Source organism: Capra hircus, chromosome 4 (assembly GCF_001704415.2).
Source record: "Capra hircus breed San Clemente chromosome 4, ASM170441v1, whole genome shotgun sequence".
NCBI classification, from domain to species: Eukaryota; Metazoa; Chordata; class Mammalia; order Artiodactyla; family Bovidae; genus Capra; species Capra hircus.
Window position 1 is genome coordinate 87,487,224 of NC_030811.1, and position 13,917 is coordinate 87,501,140.

Consider the following 13,917-nt stretch of genomic DNA (forward strand, 5'->3'; position numbering starts at 1 on the left):
CACTACTCAAGGGTTTGTCATTTTAATCTGCATTTCTTTGGGACCGTGCACTTTCTCCAGCGTTTCTTCTTTGGGAGTTTCTGGACCATGTTCTATTCCCATTTTTCCTTGGAGGTGATGGCATTTTTGTTCCTTTTAAAATTCTTTGTATTTTCAGGATACTAATTGTTCATAATAAATATGGCAAATATTGCTCCCAGCTTGTGCCTTTCAGTCATGTTTATAGTGCTTTTTGGCTTTTTTGTAGTCGGAGCACCATTTTGATTGCATTTAAACTTAGGGCACATTTTAATCTGCCACCAGAAGGATCAATTTGGAAGAGACCAGTTTATTGGAAAAAGTGATTCAATATCAAAGCAGAAGAATTTTATTGTTAAAAGTACAAAAAGGAACTTCTTGGTAGTCCAGTGGTTAAGACTCTGTGCTCCCAAGACAAAGCAGCCTGGGTTTGATCCCTGGTCTGGGAACTGGATCCCACACGCTGCAACTAAGAGTGTGAATGCAGCAAACAGAGATCCCACATGCCGCAATGAAGATCGAAGGTCCCACATCCTGTGACTAAGACCAGCGCAGCCAAATAAATACATGCAAATATTTTTCAAAAGTACAAAAAGATGAAAATTCTGTAAAAGCCAATGACAGTGCAACATAGTCAACATACACGACAGTATATGCTTCACAGCTGTCCATCCTCTGCCCATTTCAGCCCCTAAAATCCTGTACTGATCTATGTGACTGGTCTGAGAGTCAGCATAATGTGGAAATACAAGAATCAGCAGGATCAAGTTCAGGAAGAAGCCATATGGCTTTTAGAACCCAATGTGAAAAGGCATGTACAACAGGAACTAATACACAGTTTAACCATTCTTACAAAATTAATGGGAGTTTTTAAGGAATTCCTTTTTTTAAGTGCAGAAATGATCTTCAATAGTCCAAGTGAGAGATGACAGATTTACAGGCACTTCATACAAGATGACTCATATAAAAGTTTAGTTTTATTATAGGCACTATATGCAAACATTCAGTACTTTTTGCTACTTCTATAATCTTTTAGCAGGGTCGTCAGTTACAATTCGAATAAGAAAATATAAATAAAAATTATACACTTTATTAACAAAATCTACTTTGAATGATTCTATAACTTGTCTAATGCAAACCCACTGATTTACTCCCGTCGGTGATGCTTCTTTCTGTTCTTTCAATTATAAAGTCTCTGAAGACCCAGAACAGAGTGGGATGGATCTTCCATTGCGGCAGGAAATGTTAAATAAGTAACTCTACATAGTTTCTCTGGTAGGTGTTCGCTTTTTAATTTTTATTAACTGCCATATTTTAACAAAAGTACTATAAGACAATATTTGACAGCTTATATGGTCACCGTTCACTAGCGCTTTGCTCCAGCCTGGACACTGACCATGGTGAAATAGATGCCTTTCTGTGCCAGCAGCTGCTGGTGTGTGCCGTGCTCCTTGATTCTGCCATTCTGAAACACCACTATCAAGTCTGCGTTCTGGATGGTGGACAGCCGGTGAGCGATCACGATGCAGGTGCGGCCCTCTCGGGCTTTGTCCAGGGCTTCTTGGACCACCTGTTCAATAATCACACAAATTACCTCTGGTCAGAATAATCCTTCCCCTTGAATTCCTCCTTCACAACAAGCCTCACTATTAATGTATCCAACGATAAGTGCTTCTTTAACAGTATCAGTGGAATATAATACGTATTTTACAAAGCAAGGGATCTGTTATACTGGAAGATACCGAATCCTAGTTTGGGTTAGTTCTTGGGTAGGGGCTATCTCCAAGTTGTGACTATAAATACAGCCCCTGCGATCACTTAAAAGCATTCAGTAGTGGGCTTAGCCACGCAGCATCCTTCTGGTCTAGCACTACAGTTAAGTCAGGAAGCCTAGGCACGGGCCAAACACAGCTTCTTTGAATTTTGGTATTTTTAAGATTAAAAAATAATTCTCAGTACAACATTATAAAACAACTGTATTCCAATAAAAGATTTTTAAAAAAACAAAACTCAGAATGAGATTATCAGTCAGATACCTGAATACTCAACTTTTTCTCAAACTAAAAACAATAGCTAGTATTTACCTTAAGGAACAGCCAGGTTTAAACATTTTTCTGCGCTTCCACTTTTTTATACAGTTGTGGAGGAGATGCTGTCAGTAGAGATGGGACCATGCCTCCTGAATGCAGCTTCTTGGATCAATACACAGTGATCCAGGGCTATCTTTTGGAGCACACGTGCTCTAAGACTAACTGCCTCATTTCATCTTAGTTCTCTTGAATGACAGCTACAGAAAGTGTTTAAATTCCACTGAAAGTAACAAAATTTGTTATCAGCCTGAATTTTGTTCTCTACTGTGGAAGAGAGTAGCGCAAATTTAAACCATCTAAGGACAGCTGCTTCAAGTGTGAATGAGACCAATTGAAATTCTCACCTTTTCACTTTCCGTGTCCAGAGCCGAGGTAGCTTCATCCAGAAGCAAGATGTGAGGCTGTCTAACAAGGGCGCGAGCTATGGCAATGCGCTGTTTCTGGCCACCAGAGAGCTGAGTTCCTTTGTCTCCTACTCTGGTGTTGTATTTCTGTAAACAGGGTTTTGTTATTATGAAAAGCAGAACTGATCAAGCTGTGAGAAAGAGTCTGCTTGCAGAAAATAGGATAATCACGTCCATATACACAAAAAGGTTGAGGTTCAGAAGCTAAGAATGGGTTGATGGGTTTAACAGCAAAAACATAGCTCTAAATGGCAGGATTAATTTCTCTTCTTGAAAACAGACATTTGTGTCTTAAAAATTATGTTTTAGTGTAGACAAATTAACATGAGGAAGACTACTGCTGCAATGTTAGTCTCTTCAAGCCTTCTGGTTTCACTATATTTGGCTCAAAGACTGGTCAGAGGAAGGAAATTTGATTTTAACAGGCTATGCGTAATAATATAATTGAAGCTCATTTTATTTATGACCAGTAGGTGATGCTCTCTGCATTATTTCAGAAAGTGAGGAAGAGAAGATTCTTAGAATGCTAACCTTTTGCTGTCTGTTTTTATAAGACTATTTCCAAAGCGTCAACAATTTTAATGGATGCTAAGAAATTCTATTTTGGTATCTAACTTGAAAAGCTGAACTCTCCTGATTTACTTTTGTTTTTAGATTCTCCTGAAATTTTTCACATATTGTTTCCCACAGTAGATAATTAAGTACTAAATGTGATGATAATGACTAGAATTAATAGGGCAAATAAGTGAGAGGAGAAATGCAATGTATAACCTAGAAAATCACATTATCTTTTTTTTAATTCTCAGATCCTTGCCAGGCTGAAATCCTGTAAACTGTGGGCTCTGATTCTGACATCCAGAGTTCGATTTTAAATCATGTCCTACCTCCTACTCTGTTGGTAAGAATGTAAGCTGGTGCGGCCAGTATGGAAAACAGTATGGAAATTCCTCAGAAAACTAAAAATAGACTTAGCATATGATCTAGTAATCCCACTCCTGGGCACACATCCAGACAAAACTCTAACTCAAAAAGATATGCACACCCCTATGTTCATAGCAGCACTATTCACAGTAGCAAGACATGGACGCAATCTAAATATTCACCAGCAGATGAACAGTTAACAAAGGTGTGGTACAATGGACTATCACTCAGCCATAAAGAAGAATGAAATAATACCATCTGCAGCCATGTGGATACAACTAGAGATTATCACACTAAGTGAAGGAAGTCAGAAAAAGAAAGACAAATATCACATGGTATCACTGACATGTGCCACCTAAACTATGACACAGATGAACTTAGCTGCGGAACAGAAGCGGGCTCGCGGACACAGAGAACAGCCTTGCGTTGCCAGGGGAGCGAGGAGCGGGAGGGACGGAGAGGGAGGCTGGCGTAAAGCAGAAGTAATTATTATATACAGGAGGGATACACAGCAAAGTCTAGTATGAACCACAAAGGTGAAGAAGTAGGTCCTTGGACAGAAAGTAGGACTTAAGGGGTTTTGCCTTTTCTTTCCACATGTAGACACTGAGGAAAAGAATTCTGATGTGTACAGGCGTGTTCTGTGGACAGAGCCCAGAGCCCAGGAAGATGGGTCCCTGTGGCAGACAAAGTGAGAAGAGGAAAGATACATTTCATAAGCTAGATAATAATCACTCTCAGTATTTGTCTTTGTTAACCTCTAGCCCAGTAGTTGTCTAACTGTACCTGCATCAGTTATCACCTGGGGTATTAGAATACAATTTCCTACACCCCAGTTCTAAGTTTCTGGTGCAGCAGGTCTGGGGGAGGGCCTGAAAACCTGCATTTCTCACAGGATCCCAGGTGACACTGAGGTGCTGGCCCATGCCCAGACTAACTGACCTCATCACTAGTGAAGGGGACTAAAGGCATGCACTGAATGTTCCAGCCTTGGGAAGGGCCCATTATCCACAGACGGGCTAGAAGGTTAAAGCAGGGGAGAGAGGGGACACTGCTTCTTCCTGGGGGACTGTGATGTGTGGTGACGGCAGTGATCCAGAGAAGAGCCTCAAGAAAAGGCAGTCTCGGGAGCAGCCTAGGGCCATAAGGCATTGTCATCTTTCCCCACGAGGAGAGGACCTTCTCTGCCGGTTTGAAGCTGAGCTGTGTTTTCACGGGGCAATTCCTTATGATAAAGAACGTAACTTGTGACAATGGGGGGGCATGAGACAAGACAGGTCTAGTGTATATGTGTTGTCGTGTCTGAGTCTTGCAACCCTGTAGACTGTAGCCCGCCAGGCTCCTTTATCCATGGGATTTTCCCGGGCAAGAATACTGGAGTGGGTTGCCATTTCCTACTCCAGACAGTCTAGATGCACTTAAAATACAGGACCTAAGTGGCTTAAGAGAGGGTAAGAGGCTCCATTTATCTAACTTCCTAGGAGGAATTCAGAGGGCACCCATGGGACAACAGCCCAGGGGGGGCTTCAATATCTGTCCTGCAAGTGGGGCGTGGGGCCCATGGAATGTGCAATGGCGAGAGATGCCACCATACCACGGACACTCCAGTAACTCACCCTTGCTCAGAGCCTTTTTTCTGAATGGGTCCAGTCCCCTGGCCTGGCCTGACTCTACAGAGAGAGGCTCGAGGCTTGGGGGAGAGCTGCAAGGAGGTGGAAGGAAGGTTCGGAGAGAAATGATGGGGAGGGTCACACCTGCTTCTGTGGGCCCCGTGCCCTGATGTGGAGGGAAAGGCCTCCCAGACGTGTACTTTTAGTCAGACTGCTCACAGGGAGTCAGGCAGGTGGTTGGGTAGACATGACATAGGATGGGGACGGGAAGTGTCATAGAAAGATGACACAGATGGGGATGGGAAGTGTCTTGTAAACATGACATAGACGGGGACGGGAAGTGTCCTGTAAACATGACATAGAAGGGGATGGGAGTGTCTTGTAAACATGACATAGACGGGGACGGGAAGTGTCCTGTAATCGCGACATAGACGGGGATGGGAAGTGTCCTGTAAACATGACATAGATGGGGATGGGAAGTGTCATGTAAATATCACATAGATGGGGACGGGAAGTGTCATATAAACATGACATAGACGGGGATGGGAAGTGTCCTGTAATCATGACATAGACGGGGATGGGAAGTGTCCTGTAATCATGACATAGACGGGGATGGGAGGTGTCCTGTAATCATGACATAGGATGGGAAGATGCTTGTCCACATCGGGGGTGTGTTTTGGTTGCTCATTTCTCTTCACCTTTGGGATCCAGCCCTTTACGAATCACAACCACAGGCTCCCAGGCACCGCATCTGGTGAGAGACTTACGTCCGGCAGCATCTCGATGAAGGAGTGGATGTTGGCCTCCTTGGCCGCGTGCTCAATCTCCTCCTGGGACACGACCCGGCTGTTGTCTCCGTAGGCGATGTTCTCGCCGATGCTGCAGTCAAACAGAATGGGCTCCTGGGACACGATGCCCATGTGTGCACGCAGCCACTGGACATTCAGCTGCTTTACTTCCTTGCCATCGATAAACTGAAAACAAGAGATCATGGATCGGCCTCAGAACCAGAACATTTTTGAATTTAGCAAAATGAATGTTGTCATTTCCTACGTTAAGACTGCCAAGTTGTTATGAGACTGCCATTGTGGCTTTTAGTTTGGCCTGTCAAGGTTAACTGAGTCAGGTCATAACTGCATGCTGTAGGGAACTGTCATGTTTCTTCCATTTTAACTCTGGCTCCTGATATACGCATCTGGAAGGCAGAATAATTGCTGTCCCTTGGACTGCGAGATCAAATTAGTCAATCTTAAGGGAAATCAACCCTGAATCAACCCCCCACCACCACTGGCAGGACAGATGCTGAAGATGAAGCTCCAGATTCACATCAGATTTTGGTCATCTGATGTGAAGAACTGACTCACTGGAAAAGTCCCTGATGCTGGGAAAGATTGAGGGCAAGAAGAGAGGGGGTGACAGAGGATAAGATGTTGGATGACATCACCAATGCAATGGACATGAACTTGGGCAAACTTCGGGAGTTGGTGAGGGACAGGGAGGCCTGGCGTGCTGCAGTCCGTGGGGTCGCAAAGTTGGACACAACTGGGCGACTGAACAACAGCAACAAGACATAATCAGGCCCATCTCCTCCATCCAAGATATCCACGGTCTAATTCATGAAACCTGCTCATGTTATTCACACGCAGAGAGAATTACAATGGGAGGTTGCTCATCACCTGACCTCACATGAGGAGCTTATCTTGGATTATCCAGGTAGACCCAGCATAATCATAAGGGTCCTGAACTGTGTGGGGGTGGAAGGCAGGAGACTGGGGATCATAGTGAAGCAACATGGGGAGGACTCGATCAGTCGTTGCTGGCTTTGAAGATGGAGGAAGAGCCATGAGCCAGAAAAGATAAGCAAGCAGATTCTCCCTAAGGGCCTCCAGAAGGCACACAGCCCTGCTGACACCGTGAGGTCTACTTTGGACATCTGACTTCCAGAATCTATAAGACAGACCTGTGGGGTTTTACTCCCCTAATTGGCTGTAATTTGTTATAGCTGTCACCAGAAACTAATAAAACATATTCTATTTCTGGAATATATTCTGGCATTCTTTTATTTTTTAAATAAGATGACTTTTTAGTTTTAGTTTTCTGGCTGTACCACGTGGCACACAGAATCCCAGTTCCCCAAGCAGGGGCTGAACCCTAGTTCAACTGGAGTCTTAACCACTGGACCAGCCAGGGAAGTCCCCCACCCTTATTGCTATGTACTGATTTTTCACAGGAAAAGCATCCACGATTCAATTGGAAATAACTAACTGCTATCACCACATAACAGGCCTGGAGGTCACATTTCTGACCTGACCTGTTAGTTAGGATCAGGTTTCTGAGGACTCAAATGAAACAGAAGTGAGCGTGGGAGGATGCCGCTATCTCTCTAAATAGTTGTTGATCTTAGGAAAGTGAGTTAGTATCTCAGTTTCTCTGCATGTAAAATGGGGATGATTAGAATCCCTAAACTCCAGAATTGAGGATTAAGGGACGTCAGCAGGGACCCCACTGGGCACAGGGCGAGGCACAGAGTGTGTGAAGGACTGTCTGTGGTTTGGCACGGCGCCTGTGTGATGCACTCGGAACCTCAGCAGAGGGACAGATGTCTGAGGGGATAAAAGGATGGACAGACATGTACAGCTTACCCAGAGCAGCAGGAGGGAGAGCCTGGCCTTTCTCTAGGGACCTGGCTCCCCTTGGATCACCCTGCAGAAGCCTGGGGCGTGCCCATTACAGCCTCGCAGATAAAAATCCTTCCTCTCTCATGGAGACGTATCTGCCCCAAAGATCTACTTTGCAAGAGAACGCTGGCATTCAAGTGAGAGCTGCCATAACCGCAGAAGAAGACATCAGTGACTCAGCTTTGAGCTTTTCTAATACTGATGAGTATATCCTGAGCTATAATGAATCCCAAGTGCCTGGCTGCACGCCTCTGGGAGACAGCTGGCCAAGGACTGGGTACATATAGTCTTTGCTGTAGGAAGGTAGCTTCTATTTGTGAAACTAGCAGGTGCAAAGCTGGATTGAAAACACAGCCATGACCTCAACAGTATCCAGCCCAGTTGTCATGGAGACTATTCCAAGCATCTACGCTCCAGGTTTCCTCATGGTGTTAAGTGAAAGTGAAAATTAGAGGCTGAAGAGAGGAAGGACAAACCACACAAGGATGGTCACAAACCATATAGCAGGTCAGGCTAGATGGAACACGGCGTACGTGAGGAATGGAGAACTGAGGAAAGAAAAAGAATTTTTTTTTTCCAGACTTGTACCCTTAGGGGGCTTCCCTGATGGCTCAGACACTAAAGGATCTGCTTGCAATGCAAGAGACGCAGGTTCAATCTCTGGGTTGGGAAGATCCCCTGGAGAAGAGAATGGCCTGAAGAAGTCTGTGGACAGAGAAGTCTTGGGGCTACAGTCCACGTTGCAAAGAGTCGGACACAACTGAGCAACTAACACACACACACACACACACACACACGAGAAAAAAAGACACTGTTTAACTAATATAACCAGATGACACACACACACACACCTAGGAGAAAAAAAGACACTGTTTAACTAATATAACCAGATGAATATGACTGATCCCTGCAAGCTTCAATGTGTTTTTCCACCAGACATATAATAAGATGCTTAGAGCTCCTCATCCCCACACTATACACAGCTACTGCTAACTATTTAAAACTTGCGTTTCCTAAAGGATCCTTTCCTGAGGGAAAATATGTTTAAAAGTCCAAATGTGAAAAGATCAATGCACATCTTCTTTGGCTGAGGCACGGGTGGTGGTCTGAGGAAGACCAAGGAAATCCAGTGAGTCTGTGAACACTGCTCAAAAGATCCTGGCCTAAATGAGAATCTCAGGTAACACGCTGACAGTAACAATGAAAGGCTACATTAAAATGATGAGCTATCCCTCTTCTAGACTTAAATCTACTGCCTGATTTCAGTAGCACAACCAAATGTTAAATATGTATCATTTTCCTGTTTGTATTTACTCTGAAATAATCATTTTAGATAAGTTATTGAGCACTGATTATATTATAGGTCCTGTGATTAAGTATGCCTCATGCACTCTCTCATTTCGTCTTGACAAAACTGGCAAGATAGGTGTGATTTTAATCCTCATTTTACTGATGAGGATACGAGCAGAGTTCGGTCGCTTGTGCAGGGTCACATTCTTAGTGGCTGAGGAAGCTCAGGTCTGCACACTACAGGTTAGATTTTGGCTACACAGTGGTTGAGAATTGAAAAATACTTCCCCTCTTCTTTCAAAGGAACAATGTGTCCATCTTAGCCTAGGTACCCACTGGGTAACAGCCAGACAACAGGCTTCTAGCTGTGTCCTAAGAGGGAGAGAGGACTCTGATGGTGGTGTGTAGCATGGGCAAGGGGACAAAGGAAAGGTCAGCGGAAGACCCAAGACTCGAGTGAGTCTCAGTGAAGCTAATGAATGTAAGATTCAAGGACCCTCATCTGCAGGCAAAGGCTGGGAGTTATAGAATGTCCTGGGTGAGGGGAGGCCAGGCTGTAGTCAGGGGGCTTTTCTGGCTAAGCCTTTAGGATAACTTGCCTAAAAAGGAGAGGGATCAGAATCCTTAAGGCTTTAATATTTTGTTGTGAATTTTTTTCATTAGAAGTAAATATTTACTCTTGTGACTAATTCTGTGTTCCTAACTTCGGACTCTTTCAAGTATAGTCCCTGAAACTGTACAACTTTCAGGCCCCACAAAACTTAGAACCTCTACTCTCTGAACAATCCCATAGCTTCCTTTTGTAAGACTCGCCACAATGTGACCTGAAACTTGCAAAGTTACCAGTTCAGCGGTTCTCAAAGTCTGGTTGGCATTAGAATCATCTGGGAAAGTAAAAAATGAAAAGGCCAGGTCCTAATCTGTGTAAATGAGCCAGGGTGGCTGCATTCTTTGTGAGCTCTCCAGGCCATTCGGACCCACACCAGTCTGAGAACCACCGCTCAGGTCAATGTTGCTAAGTGTGACTTGAGGCTTGCTGATGGTCACGAGGATTTCCTGACCTCAGGGTCAAGTCCTTGCTTCAGTTCTTACAATCAAATGATGCTCCAGTCCCCAGACTCATTTTTTTTTTCATGGCAGTAAGAACTAATTGCTAATAACCTATTAACTTAGTCTTTCAAGATCACTAATTGATGTTCATAAACAGAACTTGGCACATTTACTAGCCTTTATTGTGGGCACTTGACTAAGAAGCCTGGCTGCTGTGTAGCACTTGGTGGCATTTCAAAGCTCTAGTGCAAACACACGGGAGCAGATCATCGTGTTCCTCCAACAGATGAGGGCACTTTGCAGGGCATCATCACTGTAGTCCTGAGAGGGTTATTCTCCTGTGCACTCAGCACTCATGTCCATATTCTCCTGTGTCTGTCCTTTCCCCTGTCAAGGGGCTGCAGGTCTAAAATCTATTTCCTAGGCTCCCTTCTGGTGCCAGAAGTAACTAGGGTCTACCAGTGAGATGCCCTGTGCAAAACCTGGAAACAGAAACTGTGGTGAGCTGTCAGCCGCGTTCTGGCAGAGCAGCTCTTGCAGCAGCGAGACTCTGTTCTTGTGCCTTCAAGCTCGGAGCAGCTGAGACACGGGCACAAGCCCAGCAGCTCCCTGGCCGCAGGATCACAGCTGCGGCACTGATCTGCATGCTGGGAGCGCTGACTCCGACTCCCCCTCTGCCAGTGATGACGTGAGTGCTGAACCCCTTATTAAACGTGCAGCTGCTCCGATGCCCACAGCACTTTGTTTCCTACGCCGAACCATAACTGACAAGGTTCACGTCTTTAATTTTGCTCCCTGCCTTAATGTATGTGGAGAATACTCATTTATTTCTTCACTTTCTTGTAGTCTGATTATTTTACTGTTTACCATTATTGCTGTTTTCAACTCCAACACTCTGTTATTACTAAGAGTTTTCCCACTACAGTGACTATGAGTGCAGCTGGGGGGGCTGGGTGGGGAATGAAATTTTTTGCCTTTCCTAACTGGGTTATAATCAAACAAGTTTGAGAGTCATTATTCTAATTAAATCTGCTGTTTCAGCCAACTTATGCTGCATGTGGACACCATTAGTTGCTTTTGTTGTGTCTGACTTTGTGACCCCATGGACAGTAGCCTGCCAGGTGTCCATCCTGGTTGGGCAGTGCCCAGGCCATTCCAGTTGTTGAATATTTTGAATGTCACCCCTGAGTATAACCAATAACTCAAGGCCTACATAATGGAAATGTTTTGCTATAAATTTCACTCCTTCCTAATTTGATTCTTTTCTAGTCCCCATTACAGTCATTTAAAAATTCACTATTTGGGGGAGATCCCTGGTGGTCTAGTGGTTACAATTTTGTAATTTCACTGCAATGGCCCAGGTTCCATCCCTGGTCAGGGAACTAAGATCCCACAAGCTGCACAGTGCGACCAAAAAATAACAATAAAAAATGTCCCTACTCCCTTCACAACACTTTCCCCGTGCCTAAGATAGTCCCTGACAAGCACTCATTGACAGTTTACTCAATGTCCCATGAATAAATCTGACCCTTCACCTAAGATAGTCCCTGACAAGCACTCATTGACAGTTTACTCAATGTCCCATGAATAAATCTGACCCTTCACTTACCCTTTTAGTTTAGAAAGAAAAGAGAATCCCTCCATGTTCTTTATCTGTTTCCCAAATTTGTTGATATCGCTTTTTTTTCCCCTTAGAAGGTGTGTGAATTTCCTTTCTCCATCAATGGTTTTATCCCATCTTCAGCCATAACAATGTTCACGATTCCCCATGATGACCGTCTCCCCTGGGTTCTGCCCCGGAGTGTTTTCCTTCCCTCTCCTTTGGTCTGCCACTGGCCTACACACACTTCGTGTCCGTTCCCTCCTAGCCACTCCTCAGCCATGCCACCTGTTTTCCCCCAGCACCACTTCACTGAGCAGCCTGTGAAATGCCAGAAGCAGCCCATCAGCGGCCAGATCCTCCCACGTCTCTGCAGTCTTCATCGTGCCCGTCTCTCCACGGCATCTGCCACTGGGGCCGCCTTCTCCTTGCCATCCCTGGCTTCCACCTGGTTTCTCTCAGCACCCCTCCTCTGCCTTTCTGGATTTCCACTCCCTGGACCTTCTCATGTAACTGAGACCAAGGGGAGGGGGAGGGGGATGGCAGGCAAAAAGGCTGCCTGTAGAGGAGGGGAGGGTAGCAGAGTTGAGGGAAAGGACCAATTGGCTGGAACAGTGGACACAGCTTTGAGACTGTATCAAGCAGGTCAGGCTTTAAGTGGAATCATTGTTTAAAGGTTTGTAAAGCCATGGCTTATTGTCAAGAATTAAATACATCTAGGCATTAAGAAGATGAAAAATTTGGAATGAGCTGAACAAGAAAGGATGCTCAGAAGGACCTAGAGATCATTATACTAAATGAAGTAATTCAGACAGAAAGGCAAATATCATATGCTATCACTCATGTGGAATCTAGTTTTATAAAATTATACAAATGAACTTTACAAAACAGAAAGAAGACTCTCAGATTTCGAAAACACACTTATGGTTACCAAAGGGGAAACATGTTGGAGAAGGATAAATTAGGAGCCTGGGATTAGCACACACAATCCTCTATATATAAAAAAGGTAACTGACAAGGACCTACTGTTGAGGGAACTCTACTCAATGTTCTGTAACAACCTATATGTGTAAGGAATCTGAAAAAAGAGTGGATATATGTATAACTGAGTTGCTTTGTCATATACTTGAAAGCAACACAACATCGTAAATCAACCACACTCCACAAAAAAATAAAGAAAATAGTGTGCTCACCACTGTGCCAGCCAAGGGGTCATAGAACCGCTCCAGGAGCTGGACCACCGTGCTCTTCCCGCAGCCGCTGCTGCCCACCAGGGCCAGCGTCTGGCCCTTCTTCACCTCCAGGCTCAGCCCCCGAAGCACCGGGACGTCTGGTCGAGTCGGGTAGTTGAACACGACGTCATTAAATGCCACACTTCCTTCTACTGTACTCTAAAATCAGGACAGTGAAAGTATATTTCATTGCTGCAATCCTGAAAACTGACTTTAGAGCCAATCCTCTGTACTGCCAGGTATCAGAAGGCAGCAATCTTGGATTCCAATCAAGCTTCAGTTGTAACTGCTAGAAAGTAATACAGATCTAAAAGGGTCAGTGTTCCCACCGCATGTCTCATTAACACAATACAAATGTGATAACCCAAAGCTATAACAGAATTACCTACACATAATAAAACCTGATTCGCAGGATTTGTGTATAAAATGGGCAGTATTCCTATATCCCTGTGGCTTTGTTATATAAAAGTACTAGATGTTAACATGCATCAATATTATCAGCATGGGGAGGGAGGTGGGAGGGGGGTTCATGTTTGGGAACGCATGTAAGAATTAAAGATTTTAAAATTTAAAAAAAAAATAAAAAAATTAAAAAAAAAAAAAAAAGATGATAGGAAAATTCAGAGCAGACCAGTATAGAGACATTTTCTCATAGAATACTAATTTCAGTCTTTTCAGTTTCTTAAAGAAGTAGTACTAGGATTCTGTCAAAAAATTCCTGCATATACCATTTTATATCATTATATCTATTCATTCTTAAATTTACATACTGTAGTATTAAAGTCTTACCTAGTGTTTAGGATGAACCATTAAACATGTGTAATGAAGAGAAAGATGATTCTTATTATTGATAAAAACCATTCTTTACTATCCACAAACTTTCTAGTAACTGTAACTCCAGGTCGGGACTTAGATTGAAATGTTATTTATTCATTTGGACTTTTTACATGAAAATTCTTGTTTTCTAGGTCTCTTAATTGAGAATGTCTGGATTCCAATTTGCTTTCAAGCTTTGTGACCTATT

At 43.8% G+C, this 13,917-nt stretch overlaps 1 protein-coding gene across 2 annotated transcripts in view; it reads right to left on the reverse strand.

The window, feature by feature from the left end:
* The window catches only part of ABCB1 (ATP binding cassette subfamily B member 1), a 102,731-nt gene continuing 89,787 nt past the window's right edge, over positions 974-13,917 (reverse strand). For both annotated transcript variants that reach the window (XM_018047299.1, XM_018047300.1), the window contains 4 exons: positions 12,855-13,052; positions 5,811-6,017; positions 2,453-2,599; positions 974-1,588 (listed from right to left, as the gene is read on the reverse strand). In XM_018047299.1, the coding sequence (XP_017902788.1) occupies positions 1,385-1,588; positions 2,453-2,599; positions 5,811-6,017; positions 12,855-13,052 (756 nt within the window). In that variant the 3' untranslated portion in view covers positions 974-1,384. The remainder of the gene's footprint in view (positions 1,589-2,452; positions 2,600-5,810; positions 6,018-12,854; positions 13,053-13,917) is intronic.